Raw genomic sequence first — 20206 nt, 5'->3', positions numbered from 1 at the left:
GGGGGGGGAACAAAACCAACACAGTTATTTAATTAAATCACCTTAATTAAATAAAATAGATGAAACTGAGGAGTATTTTGACAGTAAGATAAATCTTGCATTCATTAAACTATTTGTCCCAAACAACGTGCAGAAAGTCTTTACACTTGATGGATACAACCCTTTGTACTTTCATCTTTCCCATTTTGTTTTTATTTGTGTTTTCCTGTCTCTGGGCACTACTTTCTATAGGCCCTGCAAATGGAACTCTCCCCTCCTTCAGTCACCTTTCCCTCAGGCAATTCCCTTCCAATTTTCTTATGAAATAAAAATAATGGTGTCCCCAAAAGAAAGACAGAACATTTACAGCTACTATTCAAGAATGGACTCAGTCAGCATGGGGGAGTGGAAGGTGTAAATAAATGAATCGATATTTAATTTTTCTGTTGATAAATGAATGCTAGTATATAACACACAAAGCAGAAAATACACATCTTTGGTACAGGATTACCTATGATGTATTTGAGAGCGCTTCATCTGTAGTATCACAGTCACTGAGGTTGGAATGGGTCTCAGGAGGTCACTAGTCCAACCTCCTGCTTAAAGAGGAGAACACTGAAATCTCACCATACTGTCCGATGCGGCACACAAAACGTGGAAACTGCACAAGTGAAATGTCTGGCAAATTCCACCTAAGATAAAGCTCCGTTTGAAATACGCAACACACTGTCAAGAAAGCTGTGAACAGCTGCAGAGTGACAGAGAGAGTAAATGGTACATAAGCCTCCAGAACAGAGCTTTTGACAGGGGGTGATCTTTCCTTTGCACGCACAGCACATCTACCAGAACAATACACTGGCAGCATAGCAAAAAAGACCACACTGAAATATCTGGCCCAGCCTGATTTGAAACAAGAAAAATCACAAAGCAATAGAAAAATACAATTTCAAAGTAAAACTCTAACTTAGAAAAATAAAAATGTGAGAGTAAAATAACCGGTTATACCATTATTACTATAAAATTAAAAGCAGATTTACATTTCAAGCAATATCAAATATCAGTATTGCAATAGAAAAATAAAGCGTTTGTAGTTTTGTTCCAAGTATTTTGTGCTGTCTGCTTTTATTTGCCCTTTATGCAAACTATGAACTGCCAAGAAGTCAATCATTTCACAGTCCTTCTCTATAAACAGATTTGTCTGAAAGAAAAAACAGATTGCAATAAATACCTACTATAATCACCTTTCCTCTTCATTTTTATTAGGTTTTCTATATTAATACATGTATGCTGAACACATCAGTATTCAGTTACAGTACCGACTTCACCTATTTTTCTAATCTATTTTTTTCCATTTGACAGGACTATGCTCACAATTTACAACATTTCTTTGTAGACAATTACTTATTTCACAGTTCATTAACCTTCAAAGAGCACACTTGCCAGTTTGCAGGTGTGTTATCTAAAGCAATGATACACTAACTAATAAAGTACTAAGTATGTTTGTGTCAGAATTTCTTTAAAAATGAATGTTTTCTCTCACCCAGCTGAAATGAATTTGCATCAGTTTATGTAAGGTTTTTTTCCTGATGGTAGGAGCAGTAGTTAAGCTCTGGTCACTGCAACTATCACCTCAAACTGTACCATCTACCACTTTTCAAAGTACACAAATAGTAGCATCTCATCTTTTTAAATCATCAAAAAGGATCATTAATGCTGTTTAATCTCTTTCCCTCTGCAGTAACAGTACAAGGCTTCATTTAAAAATTAACATCTATACCTTGTTCACAACAGCAAGGAAAACCTCAGCAAGTCTAATATTCTTCCTTTTCTGTATGAAGCACAGTGACATTTTCAGTGTTCTATAGCTGGAGTAGCCTGACCTCAGGATTTTCACATCAGTAACAAAGAGATAATCAAAACGAAGTCTGTATACATCTGAGTAGGAAAAGTTTGCATAGTTTGGCACTATTATCATATATAGACTTAAAAATGGAACAAAATGAAATGCATGTAGCAGAAGTGGTGAACCTTCTAAGGACTGATTCCAAACACTTTGCCTACTGGCAATAAACCATTTTCAGACCTCCCAACTCTGGCCACCATGATAGTTATTGCTTTACAGGATTATATCTCTTTGTTTCAGCTGTCAATAAAAACTTCAAATGATAGCTTTTCTAATCAAATATACCTATTAAAAAACTCCAAAACACTGACATCATCGAGACAACAGAAACACCATTCAAAAAGCACATCGTGTTTAGATCTAGACTTATTTACTATTGGCTTCAAATTTCCTTACATCATATGGCAAAGTGTCATTGTACCTGAAATCTTAACCAATTATCATCGTTTGAAGGAAATTAGGTATAGTCATCAAAAAAAACCAGATGTCCTCTTATTTCTGATGATCTGTTACAACACATGTAAAACAACTATCAGAACAGATACACTACTCATGCCTCTCAATAGTAGTCAATATTCTGCAGAGATTAAGAATTATTGTAATTCCACTTACACTTCATTTCTGACTGTTGAAACCAACTAATAATATTTTCTGTGCTAATTTTGCTAAGACATCATGAAAATTCGAGACTTGAAACAATACCAAAAAATTATCTATTCTACTGAATAACAAACACTGATAGAATTCACCAACAATGAAAGTGAAACTAATGAACTTCCAGGGATACCTGAACTACAAGAAACAATAACTAATATCAACAGATTACTTCTAAACCTCATACCCTATTAGACTTGGCTTGTGAGAACCATGGAGGGAGGTAGAGGAGTATCAAGTAGAATCAGGAGACTCAAGTAGAACCAGTATTGTACCCCTGGGGTCAACACTGGGTCCAGTCCTGTTCAGCATCCTCATTACTGATCTGAATGATTGGGCAGTGTATAGCCTCAGCAGGTTTGCTGATGGTACAAAACTGAGAAGAGCAGCTGATACACCAGAGGGTCATGCTGCTCTTCAGAGGGACCTCAGCAGGCTGGAGGAATGGGCTGACAGGAACCTCATGCAGCTCAGGAAAAGGGAATGTCCTGCGCCTGGGGAGGAACAACTCCATGCACCTGTATATGTTGGGGTCCACCCAGCTGGAAAGCAGTTTGCAGAAAAGGACCTCGTGTGGTCCTGGCGGACACAATGTTGAACGCCAGCAATATGCCCTTGAGGCAAAATGGCAAATAGTATCCTGGGCTGCATTAGGAGGGGTGTTGTCAGCAGGTTCAGGGAGGTGATTCTTCCCCTCTATTCACTGGTCAGGCCACACCTGGGGTACTGTGTCCAGTTCTGGGCTCTTCAGTACAAGGACATGGACATACTGGAGAGAGTCTGGTAAAGCACCACAAAGCAATTAAGGGCTTTATTAAAGAATTGGAGCATCTCTCGTAGACAAAAGCCTGAGAGGGGTAGGACTGTTTAGCCTAGAAAAGAGAAGGGGGCATGTTATCACTGTGCATAAATATCTGAAGGGAAGAGTTAAAGAAGATGGAGCCAGGCTCTTTTCAGTGGTGCCCAGTAACAGAACAAGAGGCAATGGGCACAAACTGAAACACCAGAGGGTCCATCTGAACATCAGGAGATACTGCTGTGTGGGTGACCGAGCACTGGCACATGTTGCCCAGAGAGTTTCCAACCTTGGAGATATTCAAAAGCCATGGGGACACGGTCCTGGACAACTAGCTTCCTGTGCAGGGAGGTTGGACCAGATGACCTCCAGAGCTCCCTTCCAACCTCAAACATTCTGTGATTTATGAATCACATCCTGCTCCATCATATGCAGCTGCTGTCTCCAAAACCTGAAGATAACTTGCAGAGCACCATTATTAAGCTAAATAATAATAAAAGGCTTGCTATGACGTAACCGAGATCCTGTTGAGGATTTCTTTTATTACAGGATTTACTAAACTGATTTAATTACAACAAGGTGATTACAAAGTAATCCTATTTAGGCAGGAAGTTGACACTGCAACTATGAATACATTACTCAGCTCCAGACTAGAACTAGCCTTTGATGGTTACTTTCACCTCCAGAGAGAAGCTCTTAAGGCAGGTTATGAGTATGTTTTAGGGCAGCATAAAATTCTACAGTGATAATTAACAAAACCTGTCTATTCTACAAATAGTCATTTTGGACATGCAGTAAGACAGGAGTGTGGTTTAATTCAGGCCAAAATGTTATTAACTTTACTCATCTGGGAATGACCAATAATAGCTTATACAGTACAAAGTTCCCTCCATAATGACTCCCACCTGCTGGAGGGCTGCCATTTGCCCTGCACCTCCCTGCAGCTGCTGCTGGAAGCCATTGCCCTCCCTTTAGATAAGACCTGAGGCCTGGAAATAGAAGGTTTAGTTGCTCTAAGCAAATAAAATCTTTTCCCAATTCCCAGCTGCAGAGAACAAAACTTGCTACGTCTAGAATCCTTTTTGCTGTATTGCTGCCGCACCACAGTCTAGACCTTGGCCTAGTCAGCTTAAAACCCAGGTCTCAGAGCACAGCTAGCAAAGCAGCATTTGTATTCCTCATGCTGGGATAGCCCACATAGAGTCTCTCACACATCACATTCGTAATATTTTCAGCAAAGATTCATATGAGATATAAACATTCCCTCTACTCCCCCAAGAGTTCTCCAAACTAAATCTTAAATTGAAAGGTAGAATGTCCTTTTGAAAGACAGAATATATCTGAGTCCTGAGGACAGACATTGTTGAGTTATATGAAGCTGACATTTGCAAAGCAATTACCACAAAGTTTCCCCATAAAACTAAGAGTAGGTATAAAGTGAATTCAGGAAAATTTTAATCAAAGGAATCATTTTGAATTTTCCTGTCTCGCTGCATCACATTTAGTTTGTACAGGATGTAACAGGAGAATGGAGCTTGAAGGCATGAATTTGTTAATTGAAATATACAATGAAACATGAAAAAAAATTACTTAATTCTTATTGCCACATATTGGCCCTCTGGTCAGTCAAAATATATGAAGGTTAAACAAGCAGGCAAAAAAAAATAAAAGGAAAAAAAGAATACATTTCCATCCTGAATAAGAAGTGCAAGCAGCACAAACCACCTGCTTTTACCCGTGTCATAACTGACTAATGCTAGGAACAAGATCAGCGATAAAACCTCTCAAACTTATGGCATCCAGTGAGTGGTGCATAGCCTCAGTAATTAATTTTTACTGAGGTGTCTTTCTTTTCACTTATGTAAGGGATGTGTTCTTTCTGCTTTTGTCTAAATATTGATAAGAAACAAGGACTTGGACCTCCAGGAATAGACACAGAAATCTACAAATTCAGCCGCTGTCCAGCATCTGTGTTCCTCAGAGCTCCAGCACACTTCTCCAGAACACCCACAGTTTAACAGACTTCCTCCCCAGTAAACTGCACACCCAGTCTGGAAGTTGTAACATAAGGGTTTGTGGAGAAGAGACATCCTGGCAATCAGTTTCAACCAGAAAAACTCCCTAGCATACAGCAGGGTGGTAAGGGATGTGCTGAAACCCTGAGAGTTTTAAAAATATGTAACAATAGAACATCATTAGAAGACACACATCAGCCTTGAAGAATCTGATCTTTTAATCTGTGAAATTGCTTGGACACAGAGATCTGTCACTTGTTTTCATGATTGTTAGAGAAAGCAAGTAACATTCTCACACAGTTACACAGCAATTTATGACAAATCCTGTGTTTGGTTATATATTTCTTATGCCTAGCTGAAAGCTGCTATAAGACTCTATTCCAGGAAACATGACTGGATAGGGTCAGTAGTTTTAAGAAGCTCTTGACTGAAATTCTATTCAAAAGAGGTGAAATGTATGTTCAGATTAACCACATATCTTTTGTGAGCCTCAGTATTATTTAACTCCAGAAATTGCTCTTCATTTCTCATCCCTGAATATCTAGTCTCCTAGATGGAAAGTTGTATAGCCTGTGACATGCCTACAACCACCCCAAGGCTTTAAAACAACAAACAAAAGTACTGTTCTTTCCTGGCAAATCCAGGCCTGAGAAACTAATGGGTACACAATGTGCTTTATTTCTACATACATAAGATAAAAGATCTTTTTCAGCAGATCTGTGATGCACTACATCACCGCCATAAAGTACAGGAAAGTAATAAAACATTCAGTGCATCTTAAATGGATAAAAAATTAGATGTAATTAATATTGCCCAAAGTATGCATGTTATTAAAGTATTTTGAGATCAGATAAATTGCTGACATAATTTAAAGTTTAACACAGGCTATTTAAAGTCTCTGCCTTACAGGTAAATGGTGCATATAAAAGCACATCCTGTAAAGCTATCTTTTAAAAAATAAATAGAAGACATTTTGAGACAAGTGGGTTTTTTCCATTTTAAATCTGCTATTAGATCAAAATTATTTGGTAAACCATTTCAAATAGTGACTGCATCAATACATGTGCATAACTGGGTTTGGAACTTGGTTTATGTTGCTTCTAATGCATCTCAAGACATACCATCTCCCAAAATTATTCAAATTTTATATCCCAAATCCCATATTTTTATGATCTTTGTGGATACATACATAAGTAACATATTGGTCTGTTTTCAAGACTGAAATTATTCATATTTTAAAATAAATTGCACTCAAAACAATAACCACAGATTATACCATGCACCTTCCAACAGATCCCTTCAAAATACATCAGTAGCTTCACTCTTCAAAAGAGAAATACATAGTAGAAAAGAAGCATCAAGCCAGAGCAACAAAAAGGAAAAAGTGAACTGATAAAGAAACAAGGAATGAAATCACAACAATCTAGTCATTAAAGCCAAATTCCCCCCACTGAAGCCAACAAGAACTAGGCACAAACATTTTCTTAAAATGAAATCATAGGTGCTTCTAAAAAAATTCTACAATGAGAGCTAGTGTACTACCAGAAAATACATACCAAATATACTGGCATTTAAAGGGTTTTAAATTATTCCACTCTTCTTTAAAAAATTGCCTTCTACACAGACTTGCAACAAACACATCATCACCTTGAACAGATGCTATTAAAAAAATACTTCTATTGCATTTTATGATTAGAAGATACAATACCTCTGTCTGAAGTATGGCAGCTCTCTGTTCTTTGGCAGTAAGTGACTCTTTAAGCACTTCAATGTGTTGCTTGCAATCTGAATTCTGATTGCTAAGGGTTTCAAGCTTAGTTTGTAAGGCAAGAAGTTCTGATTCTTTCTTTGAGAGTTCTTGTTTCAGTTGGTCAATCTGTAATGGAGGAAAAAAGGTTAGATCATTAATATCATTTCCAATTCATAGTTGCACTTGAAATATAAAGGCGTGAATGACCATGATATGACAACTCAGACACCTGTAAATTCTGGAAGAGAATTAAGATTCAGACTTACACTCACAATTGAGTTTCTTATAATTTAATGTACCCTGTCTTCAGGATGATTGCCCCGCCGTTGTAGAAGTTAAAAGGAAACTCTTAAAGATTATACACAATGATTTGGCCTATAAATTCACCATGGACCTCACTTAAGTTCAAAGGAATTTATCCTATGTGAGGCAAGTCTGGCACGACAGCAAAAATTCATAGGAAAAAAGTGTTCATAAAAGTATAAATTCAATCCAATAGCCTATTCCTTCCAACAGCATGATTCTTGTGATGTATCACTGGCCAGAGTGAATGAAGGTTTATTTAGGAACCTGATAAGGAAAAGCAGGCATCTTAGTAAGGACAAGAAATCAGAGAAGCGGAATTTTAACCTTACTCTTCTTGAAAATGTGTTGCTGCCCACCATCTCCACCTCCTTTTTCCCTCCCTGGCAGTTCATATGGAATTCTCAGGTACTAGAAAAGCCAAGCCAAAGAGATTTACTTAGAAGTCTGGGGAAAACGTTATAAAAAATTCCACAGAGTGAAAGGTCTGTGAGACTGTAAAAGCACATCCTAGGAGAAACAGCAGAAACCCAGTCACTAAGACAGAGCTTCTGAATTTAAGTGCTTTTAATGTTCATCACTAAATGTCATGGAATTGTGATTATTCTTCCCTTTCCACAATGATAAATGGGACACATACCCACAGAATGCAGAAGCATGGTGGATTTAAAATATATGAATCTGAACAAAGCACTGGACAATACAAAGAATGATGCTAAAGGATTGTGAATTAGATGACATGACTATTATTCTTAAAGTCGTGTGAAATAACACTGGTCACCAGAGGAGTTCAGGTACATCATCTCATAAGGATTATTTGAAACACCTCAGTGCATCTGCATAACTCAGAGAAACCACACTTCCTTTATATCTGGAAAGTTTTCTTGATGACTGTAAGGTCTAGATTTTTTTCTTTAAAATTCAAGTTCCAATTCTGCAACAACCAAAGCAGTACTAGAAGAGTTCTTTCCATCCTCTCCTATCAGTTGCATCCCAACAGACATTTGGGATGCAAGAAATCTAGAAGGGCTAGATGGAAGGATACATTGCAAGTATATCCTTAAAAATTAAAAAAAATGTTCCTTCCAACTATAGTCCATATGCATATCTTAACATATTTATTCCTTATTTCTCTTTATAAATCTCAGTATATTTATCCAGCCGGTTAAGGTACCTGGCTAGCCACCCCTGAGCTACTGTATGAAATCAAGAATCTATATTAGCACTAAAAGCAGTCACCTTCACAGAATGAAAATATCAAAATAAGAAACATACAGAAATCACATGTCAAGAAAAAGTAGAGTGGAGTTAACAAACTGCTAAAGAAAACCTTCTCTTGAAAGTAAACCACCTTCCTCCATCCCTTGCCAGAACATGTAAGCAAGTGTGACAACCGAGACCAAAATTTATACAAAATGAACAATGGGAAAATCTGTCTACAAGATATAATGACAAAATGTAGATCTGCAGCCAATCTGAATTACATCACATGCTTTATATGAGGCCCATGTGAACATCACAGACGCTAAATCTCTCCTAGAAACTCTTCCTGCTTTTCCATGACACAATCCACACCCTGAGAAATAATCAACAACAAAAAAAAAACCCACAAGCTTAATTTTCATTGCAGGTATGTTCTTTGTGTTTTAGAAACAGAATCTGTTTAGTATAAAGTTCTGGCTACAAGACCCACAAATTGCCAGGCGTTTAAAAATGTGTTAGAGCTCTCAAAAAAATCAAAACAAAAAACAACACGAAAGATGTGTTTAATTATGCTTTTGGCTGGTGTTTTATTAAAATAAAGTGTAATCGTGAAAATGTACTAAAACTTTCAGTTAAAAAAATTAAGGATCAAAAATACAAAAGGCATAACAAGAAACCACATAACTTTTTAAAGGAAATGTTCTTTGTCTTCCTTCTCAATTTATGATTCTGTCATCTCCCATAATTTCAGTTCCTTAGATATTAGCACTTCCAGAAAACCATTATCCTTTTTCTTACATCATTATTTTTACACACCAAAATCTTACATGACATTACATAGAGTAACTGGTAAACAAACAAAAGAAAACAATCAGAGATCTTCCCCTGAATATTGCATATTAAAATTAATGGGCTAGATCTCTAGGTAAATAATTCAATTAAATGAAACTATACTGATTTATACATCATAAGGATGTGGTCTTATGTAACAAATTACAACTGCTTTTGGAAGTGCAGGATTCAAGTAAAGAAAAAACAATAGCAATGCAAATAAAGTGGCCGCATACAGTATACTCTGTATGAAGTCTTAAACTACTTAAATTCCAGAATGAAAACTCACACCTGAAAAAAATGCATCAGTGTTCCTTTAAACATCTCTCTGCTAGCCAAAGGACAAACCCTAGTAAACTAGAAAAGTCTTGGAAAGCAGAAATTATTTTTAAAAACGTATATCATCCTATATGTTTTCTTCACATCCCTAATGAATATATTTGAAGCTTCATATCCCTTAGTCATGAAAACTTTAAGACTTGCTTTGACAATTTTTGTATCTTGTGAGTGATGGCAATTTTTGTGCCTTCCAAAACAGAGTAGGGAGAGTCCTCATCAAGTGGACAAGAAAAAAAAAAATTTAAGCAAGCTCTTTCTCATTTCTACAACTTCTGTATAATTGCAAATCAAAATTAAAGCCTATATATTTGGAAAGAGTGAATATTACTAAGAATTACTTAAGAAAAGGAACACTTCCCAACATTCTCTGCCACTCATGTACAATAAATAATATTCAGTATTGGCCTCCACTTAATACCTTCCCATTTATTTAAATCAAGAACAGATCTAACACAAGTTATACTTTGAGAATAAATGTTAAGTATTAAGAGCTTTATAGCACCTAAGAATGTTAACTGTAAGAAGAGTTTTGTTCTGCTCTTTGCCATCAATCAAGACTTCTGTTTATCAGAATTTATCAACAATCTTGGGTTCAACAGATCAGGTATAATAAGATCCATTTGCTGACAGCTACATAAATACTTTTCCACCTTGAAAGGTTCTCAGATGAACGATAAAAATAGTATCTTCTGCTGCAAATCTCAATTTTAAGTGGAAGAAAAAGACTGGTGAAAGAAAACAGACAAAGTTTCATCAGAATGGCATTTATCAAAGATCAGAAGATTGTGGCAAAACAAGGCATGTTTAATAGTTTTCTCATTCATCTGCTTTCTGTGCCACAGAAATATACTGAAGCATTTCCTCTCAAAAACATCAGAAGATTGCTAACAAAATACTAGGCTTTGTAAATTGTTTTTATATCAACGGATTTGCTAAGACGCATTCAGAGTTTTGCTGTTATTTACTAAAATTACTGAATTGCTTTGAAATTAACAATGTTAAATAGGCAAAATAATTTTCCTAATGATCATGCTACTTATCAACTTTAGTCACTTTTCAGTAGCTTAGAGTCACTTTTTTCAACAGAATAAATATATTATTTCTTTTAAATTTTTTTTAAGATATCTGGATTAATTTCACACGGGCACTAACACTTCCATTTCTTCTGTAGCACAAACCCCCAGGAGAAGATAAAAATATGCCCCATGTCCCAGGACACCAGCATTTCCTGGGCAGTTTAACAGATACTACAGTTTCCAAACTGGGAGACAGTAACAGGTCTGAGATGGAAAATCTTCAGTATCCAATACTATACAGTGGTAAATTTTCTTACTCCTATACTCACTGTGGAATTCAGATAAAGTAAAAGCATCTTGTCAAGAAGGTCTCTTTTACACATGAAAAGAAAAAATCAGGGAACTCGGATGCTCCAGAAAGTGATGACACCATTTAATTCTCTGACCATAGCCAGGCTGCATACTTTCTCTGAATCTTAGCTTGCCCAACTCTGAAAGAGCGGTAATGGTATTTATCTAGCTGATATTGCAAACTTTGCACTTGAACAGCAACACTGCTAAGTATTTTTAGCATCAACAGACAATGGTAGGCAAGAGAATTATGCTTTAAGGCAATTAACTCCTACTTTTTTTGCTCACATGACCTCTAGAGAGATAGTACCAACTCCTCCTTAAGCAGTTTTTTCAGAGCTGCAAGTACACACTTCAGAAAGAGCGAATCAACCTATCTCAGTTCCCTAGAATTTCATATACACTATTTCCCCATACACAAAACCCCATAAACATTAAACAGAACAAGAACCCAATCAAATAACTAGGATGGAAAGACTTTTAAAATGAAGTAAGATTTCATAACAATCATAACTACTGAAGTTGTTTGCCTAGATTTTTCTCTGGCATTATGGTCAAATTTTTAACATCCCTGCAAGAGATGAGATGGCTGGCTCTCCCCTTCAGTGTTTCCACTTCAGGCTGCTGTGACTTGTGTAGCCCATCTTAGTTTAGCTTATAAACAACACCCAAAAACGCTGTTTCCAAAACCTAGATTTTTTTATATGCGAATGGCAGCGTCAGCTTCAGTCTCCATAATTTCAAACTTGTTTTTTTTCTTTTTATCAAGTACTGTAATTCAGTATTTTCTCACTTCATAAACAAAACACATTCAAGGTAGAGAGCTGGGAATAAACCAGCATAAATTGTAACATTTATATATTTATTGCAATTTTAGTGCAATTTAAAAATATCAGAAAAGAAATATTAGAACTCACAAGAAAAACTATTTGGTGTATTACCTAGACAGCAGCAGAGCTGCTGAAAGGAGGTAAGAAGACCAAATGGGACAACAATTTAGATATCAAGCTTTACCTCTGATGTATTTTAAAATAATGAACAAGCAACACTGTTTGGTTTTGAGCTTGATAGAAGAAATGTGTTACATCACTACACATTTCCTATCTGCTTGTGGTCAGCTCATAATTATCTACATACAATAATTTGAAATGAAAGTTACCACGCAGGAACAAAGTCATCAAATTGCAAGTCTCTAACATACTGGAAGATTAGAACTTGGTATCATCTATGAACAGCAGTGCTTACTGTAAAACTACAGTTTTATGAACTAACTCAAGAAGACAACATAAAACACCATAAACAAAAGAGGGAAAAGGGAACATGTTATAGACTCGGGATTGTAGTAGCCTCTGCAGAAGTGAAATAGGCTCTTCCTTACCTTCCTAAGTCAAAACATAAACACATTTTTATTTATCCAAAATGCTTCACTCCTCCATAGCTACTGAGTATGGCATTGTAAAGATTTACCAAAAGAAGACATGCAGAGAGATGCCTGTGTTGAAAAGGGTCAAGTTAAAACTTTTGTTCCCATTATTTAAACAGCATTAAGCTATTTTATTAATAGACCTTACCTTATTTTTCATGAACTTTGAGTGACTCTTGTAAACTTCTATTTGTTTGATTTCTTCTTCTCGGTCCTCTGTATTCAGAACTCCATTTGTCTTTAACATCTGTATCTCATCTTCAAGATCTCTTATATTGCGCTCAAGTGAAGCTATTTTTGTATCCTAAGTTATAAGAAAGAGAGTATTGAAAAATTATATGAAACATGTATTAAAGCATAACAGAAGTTAAAGAAATGCAGAATTTAGACCTCATTCACCACCAGAAAAATATGTGCAATGCTATGTCTGATGAATAGTCTGTAGAGAATTCATTCTGGTCAAAATTCTGTTTTCATTCCTACACAGTTAAGGATGAAGGGAGAATGGAAGATGCCCTGTTTTCCATGTGTACATAACATACCTTGTTTGCTTTGCTAGCCACCTAGGTCTGGGTATTCTTCCAAGCTATTAAACACAAAGTTTAGTCTAGGGAGACTAGTGCATCATCACTGCAAGATAACAGACCACTTCATTATGTGACTCAGACTGAGGCTGACTTTCCCTGTTTCCATAGAGTTCTGCCTACTGTCAAGAGGAAGAAAGGTTGTCTCTTCATATACTTTTCCTCCACTAATTCAGCCACATCACTAAAAGAGAATTTAGCATTTTTTATTATGAGTCCCAAAATAAATTAATCCACTACCACTAAAAAAATAGTACATCACAGACAATAACTGCCATATGGGCCAGCACAGCACTGAAAACATCCAGTGAGTTTTTTTGTTGTTGCCAGTCATTTGGAAATGGACTAAATCTCTTCAGAAAGATTAAAGAAGTGATTACACAAACTTCTCATGTAATTTTCTGTTTAAAACAGTATTGCAAAATTACTCATTAGAAAATCTGCTTTAGGCTCTGTTTGCAGACATTTAACAAATTAAAAACGTTGTGATTCAGATTGTCAGAGAAACAGTTCAAGAACATGAAGGAGCAACCACCCATCAAAAATCAGAGATCAGGTTGAAGATCTTGTCCCAGTGAGGTCAATGAAAAAAACCAAACCAAACCAAACCAAAACAAACAAACAAACAAACAAAAAACCAACACCCAACCCAATTCAGTAAGATAAGGATATTAACCTAGAAAGCTAATATGGGAAAAATTACAAATTAAATTGATCCTTTAACCAGGACAAGCTAAGCTTGAATCACTCTGCTTAACTACAATTTTGTTTGTTTCTTTTCTCAAAATTAGTTCTATTTTCTTCAGTTCTAAGAGTACCCCAGTGCTTTCTCTAGGCTGCCTAAAAGCAAGCAAAATCTGAACTCCTGTAATACCTTGTTTCATAATACAGCTAGGCAAAGTTAGCAATTTAAGACACAGGACAGTTCAGATGAAGTTCCAAAAAGCATCTGAACTTTTGGTACTAAAGCAAAAATGACCCTCAGATTCTTTTTGAGATTTAGCAACCACTGTTACAAATCCATAGGTAATCAAAGCTATGCAAGGACTAAACAATGTCATTTAAATGGCACACTATCATTCCTCTAACATTTTAGCTTTTACCTTTATAATAAGCCTCAGACTGAGAGAAATTTTCTTTCATTATTTTCTTATTTATTACATTGGTTAAATTAACAGAGGTTTTTGAATGGGAAATATTTTAACTACTCAGTTTGCAGTACAAAAAGCTGTTTATAAACAAGTGAAAATATTCAGTCTGATATCCTGGAGGTTTTCCAAGGTCTGACAAGATAAGTATTCATAATATGAAATAAAAGTTTGTATTTTCCTTACTCCTAGAGAAATTCTACTTAAAAATACAATAACATGACTTAATTTACAGTAACTTCAAGATTTTTCTCTCAGAAGCTGATGCTCTTTCACCAAACATGCTGGAGCACATACAGATATGTTTGACTAGAGAACCCGAGCAGAATATCCTGAATCTCTTTTATGTCTTCAACTAAGGAAATAAAGAACACTTATTCTCAGCCAGTCCTATTCCTGTGTGGGATAACACATCTCAAAGAATAGTATTTACTGTAGTTAATACTAATATTCTTTTGTAAGCTAAATACAAACTTATTTGCCCATATCTTTTCCATTTTTAGTGAGTCAAAAACAATAATCCACTCTATAGGAGCAGTGTGAGAGGATTCTACCTGTGCAGTGTGAAACAGTTCCACCAAAACTAGCATTAGAACTTCACGGCTTCTCTGCAAAATAATGTCACATGAACACTCAATTAATCACTAAGAGCTTTCCCACATATCTCCATTATGAAAGTATTTAGAATGCTGAGACAGTTTGCCTAGAAAAGTAAGATGTCACATTATAGTTATTTGATAAATCATAGCACAGATTGACCCAATTAGAAGGTCTGTATATCTATCCACAGTGTCTTCATAAACTCAGAGCAATTGAGCTCAAGTTCAAGCTAATCTGAACTATGTAGGAAACAAGTATTTACTTTAGTCTTGACAACAAGGTCTCTCAGGCCTCTGTTGGTTCATGAAAGGGTCCAACCAAGAGTTAGTATCAACAGTGAGTATTCAGGCAGAGCTTACTTGTGAGAACTCAACCCATACAAATCCATAGGAATAGGCTGCATCCAAGGGTGTTGAGATCACGAGCTGATGTCCTTGCAAGCCCACTCTCTAGCATCATGGAAAAAAATCATGGGGAAAAAAAAAGCAAGAAAAGCCCAAAAGAACAAAAACAGGGAACTACAGGCTTGACAGCTTCACTATATTCCCTGGCAAAATTATAGTGAAATCTTCTTGCATAACATTTTTGATGAAGAAGGTAATTGGGAACAGTCAGTCAGGGATGTACCAACAGTAACCATGCCTGACCAACCCAACTGCCTTCTGTAATAAAATTATTAGATCTGTAGATGAAGATTTACCTCAACTTTAGCAAGGCTTTGGACACTGTCTCCCATATTTTTGCATCTAAATTAAAACATTATGGTCTGGATGGGTAAACAACTAGCAAGGTAAAAAACTAGTTCTATGATCAGGCTTAAATGGTAGCGATTAACAGGCTGTGCTCTACCTGGAAACCAGTAACAAGAGTACTATGGGATCCATACTGGTACCTGTCCTGTTTCATACCTTTATCAGTGGCCTAAAATAGGTGACAAGAGTGTTTGCTTACAAAGCCTGTACATTACACCAAACTGGGAGACCAGTCAAAATGCTCAAGGGCAGAGCTGCTATCCAAAGGGGCCTAGACAGACTGGATGAATGAGCAGACAAGAATGTTGGGAAATCTGACAAAAGACGGAAGCAAACTTGGGGAGCAGCTTTGCTGAAACAGACTTGAGGATCCTGGTGGACAGCAAGCTTAACAGGAGACAGCCCTGTGACCTGGCAGTAGAGGTGGCAAACAGCATCCTGGCCTGTATTAATACAAACACAGCCAGTAAGCAGATCAAGGGAAGAGATTATCAACTTCTACTCAGCATTCATTAGACTTCACCTAGAGTACCGCATGCAGTTTTAAACCTCACAGTACAAGACGGATTTGATGAACTTGAATGAGTCCAGGGGCCCTTGAGTACTTGCCCTCTAAAAAAGAGAGAGGAAAGTGGGTTTGTTCAGCCTAGAGAAGGTTTCAAGCAGGAACCTACAAGTAGCGTTGCAATACCTGCAAGCGTTACATTTTGCCTACAAGCGTTGGAGACGGTTGCCCAGAGAAGTGGTGTCATTCGTCTCTGGAGGTTTTTCAGATCTGACAGGACAAAGCCCTGATTGTAACTCTTCATCTGGGCTTTGCAATCATGAGACACAATATAGTGCAGGAAAATATTAATTAATTCCAATGGGCTAGAAAGAGTATTCTTTCTCTGTCATTACTTCCACAGTAACTGTAGCACAGTGACCTTAAGCCTGAATGTCTGATGCCACTGAAATATGTCCAGTATTTCACTAGCAAACAGCATTAAGATTTTTAGTACCCTTAATAATTGCCTTAATAATTCATCACAAATGGCTTTGCAATATAATTAATTGCAGAAGCACATGGACATGTTTCCTAAAAGTAGGATTGACTTCAGTGCTGCTTTCTTGGATTTTCTCTTCTGTAAACAGCCAGCTGCATCGTTCATAACCAAAATAATGTAAAAAAATACATTTACAAGTCTTTATAAGATCTAATTCCTTTTATTCATGTGTAAACAAATTTTCAGTCAAATTCTGTTCCACCGAAAACACCAGAAAATCACAATACTATGACTGTAGCAAGCAGTAGAACATGGAAATAATCTCATTCAAAACAGTTAGCTGATAATTAGTATCAGAGTAAAAGCACACTTCTGTGAAAGACCATACCCTCATTATACAGTTTTGTTCAATTGCACAAATAAAACCACAGTAAATGAGTAACACTATACTGATATAGGTACGTGTATACCAGCTCAACTATACAAAGAGAATGGCTTTAAAATGAACAGCAGGAGAAGCACTTGCTTACAGACATACAAAGGGACCAGAAAATTTTTGTGTGAATCAGAATCCTGGTAATTGCACAGTCAGCTCCCTTCCAGATACTTAAAAAGTCCAGAATACAAATTTTCACTTAAAAAAAAAAAAAAAGGACGACCAAAAAAAAAAAAAAAAAGGACTTGTCAAATTTTGCCTACTGCTAACATGGTGAAAATAGGAAAAATAATCTAGCCTGCTGCTGAATGCAGATTCATTCACTTGCATCACACTGATACACCAGTTTTTACTGGCAGGTATATTTCTAGGTTGTACAACTATGCAAATTAGCTGTGATTCCTGTCTGAAAAGTTTTTCAGTGTGTTTTAATCCAGACAAAAGCTTAGTGATATAAAAGGATGTAAAACTTTTCAGTATGAAATCTCGAGACAAAAGAATTTAAAATAGAAGTTGAGACGAGCTATCATCCATGACAGCAAACATACTTTCATGCCATACAGGCAAAGTAATGCACTTTGAGGGGAATGCCAAACCTCTTTGTGCATCTCCCAAGTTTCCAAATTAACTGTATCCTCTTTCAGAAAAGCAGCTCCAGCCAAAAGAGAAAAAAGTGACAGAATGCAATGGAAACAAACAAACCAAAAATTCTTGGAATGTTAAACTTGCTGTTTCTTATCTTTTATCTCACTAGCTGTTTCTTTTCTGGAAAATATCTGATACTGAAATGCTGATGATAATCTTTATCAGCAGTCCATATTTTCCTTTCTTGAAGGGTATGTTCAAAGAGGAAGAGTATTCCACCAAAAATCAATTAAAAAACACAAAGGAGCTGACTAAGGTTGCAACTTTAAAACAAAGCAAAACAAACCCCCAAAAACCCACGACAAAAAAAACACCACACACACACACACACACACCATCACACCCCTATTCTGGAAGACTTCCAACCAGCTTTTAGGTTATATGCCTATATCTAATATAATTATGGAGTTGGTTTTTTGAATAACAACTTTTCAAGTTACACATAAAATGCAACATAAATTACTTAGTATGTTAGTCTAACGTTATTAACATGACAGATTTACATTAGCAGTATCCTAAAAATCTTTATTAATATTCGCCCATGGAATCAAAATTACTCATATCATAGAGCAAAGGCTGTATGAATGATTGTAAAAACAAGTAAACTTTCTATTAAATGGCCAGCCCTTCTCATGACAGAAAATCAACATTTTAATGTTAATCGTTCTATTCACAAAATATTTTTCCATAAACTTTTTTCTTTTAAATAAAAAAGTAAAATAAAAGGTTGAGATGGAATGGAAACAAAAAAGAAAGGGGAAGAATTCCCATTAAATCTTATCATTTAGTGAAATTGGTTGAAAGAAAAACACTGAAAGAAAAGAGGAAACAAGAATTTTAAAAGCTATCAAGGCTTATACACAACAATAAATTATTGTAGCTCTCAGATACTACAATCAAATCAGCTTGCTCCATCAGACTTCATTTTAGAAACTTTCTACTCCTATTACTGAAGATAAAAGCAAAACCTAAGCTTCGCTGCACTTTAGAATGATTTTGCACTGAAATATATTAATACTTACATGACCTGTCATGACATCTCATCTGGGAGTAGTCCTCATCAAATCTCTCCAGCTAAGTCTTTAAGAGTCTGGCTTTTTGTACTGCATTTGTATTTTACATGTTCATAAATATAACATGGCAGAAATAATTTATAGCACAGCCTGTTATAGTCTTTAGAAGGTTTATACATCACAGAATAACATTTAAGCTTTATGAGAAATACCTAACATAACTTTTGGAAGCATTTTCTATACCTCTATTTTATCACAAGAAGTTTGAACTCTCCAAGGAAAACTTTATATTTAAACAATTTCTGCATATTGTGATTACAGCTGTGTAAAAATGAGTTTTCCTAGTCTAGAAAAACTGTCAGTCAGATCTGTATCACTTTTTATTGGAACAGAAGCCAGAAATTTCACAAATTTTGAAGACTAAAATCTGTTTCAGAATAATTTATCAAAACCATCCGTGGTGACAAGACAGAAGAGAAGCCAGACATCCCCTTTGTTCACACGGTGTTCAAGGAGTCACAGATACTGCTCCCCTGTGTATGACCAATACAGGACCAGCAATCCTGCAGATACACCAGGCAGGCTGCTGGCCTGCCCAGGAAACCCGAAAGCTTTCCTCTCTGGGCAACTGCTAGAAATCAAGGAACCTTGCAGGTCAAAGATGATACAGACAGCCTAGTGCTCCCAGTGGGTACTGCCACAGGGAGCTGGGTTGATAGAAAGTTGGATAGCTTTGCTTTCACTAAAAGTTTTGACAGAATAGGCACATTCCCCTAAAATCTCCTGATTCAGCTGAATCAGCGTTTTCCCACAGAAAACTTCAGTTGGAAAACTTTCAGCCAGCTCTTGTTGTGGCACAGGGTCTGGCAATCCTTCAGAAACTGAAACAGGAACAGATGCAGTATTTCCTTCAAACCTTTAAGGCTTATTCGCATTAGCAGCATTCTGAAAAACTACATGGGTCTGTGCTGAATCACAGAGAAGATTCCTTCACAGAAGTATTAAGGAAGCAGCTTAGTATTAAATGGTACTAATAAACACCTTTTGAGTTCTACAAGAATGCAAGATTTGTGAAGATTTTTCCAGTCAGACCATCTAAAGTTGTTAAAAGACGAGAATATATAACAAGATTTCTGATACAGATCAGGGTACTCACCCTAATCTATCCCTTCCTTCCAGCAGCAACTAATACTTCTTCCTCATCTTATTTATTAGAATAATGTTGCAGATACTAGAATAGTGTTGCAGTGAGAGAGGTCAGGGCTATTTTCTATGCCGGACCTAGCAGAAATCCATCTATTTTGGAACATGAAATCATTAGAATGTGTCCTGATGCTGAAGAAAATAATATTCCACAATGGAATGGAACTAACTCTACAAGTGAGTTTCCATAACAATATTTCATGAATATTATATATTGTCCTTACTACAAGAGTGCTATAGTACATTTCCTGAACATTGGGGGGGGGGGGGGGGGGG

The 20206-nt window shown here is 36.3% G+C and overlaps 1 protein-coding gene across 12 annotated transcripts in view; it reads right to left on the bottom strand.

The window, feature by feature from the left end:
• The window catches only part of ERC2 (ELKS/RAB6-interacting/CAST family member 2), a 532940-nt gene that overhangs the window by 381689 nt on the left and 131045 nt on the right, over window positions 1-20206 (bottom strand). For all 12 annotated transcript variants that reach the window (XR_003399297.1, XR_003399299.1, XR_003399301.1 and 9 more), the window contains 2 exons: window positions 12712-12867; window positions 7056-7223 (listed from right to left, as the gene is read on the bottom strand). Coding sequence is in view for 1 of the 12 variants with exons in the window: in XM_026857422.1 (XP_026713223.1) it covers window positions 7056-7223; window positions 12712-12867 (324 nt within the window). In the remaining 11 variants the exon portion in view is untranslated. The remainder of the gene's footprint in view (window positions 1-7055; window positions 7224-12711; window positions 12868-20206) is intronic.

Source organism: Athene cunicularia, assembly GCF_003259725.1.
Source record: "Athene cunicularia isolate RWA chromosome 12 unlocalized genomic scaffold, athCun1 chr12_part1, whole genome shotgun sequence".
Taxonomy (NCBI): domain Eukaryota; kingdom Metazoa; phylum Chordata; class Aves; order Strigiformes; family Strigidae; genus Athene; species Athene cunicularia.
Note: the sequence above shows the minus strand (reverse complement) of the source record. Positions and strands in the feature narration are given on the sequence as shown.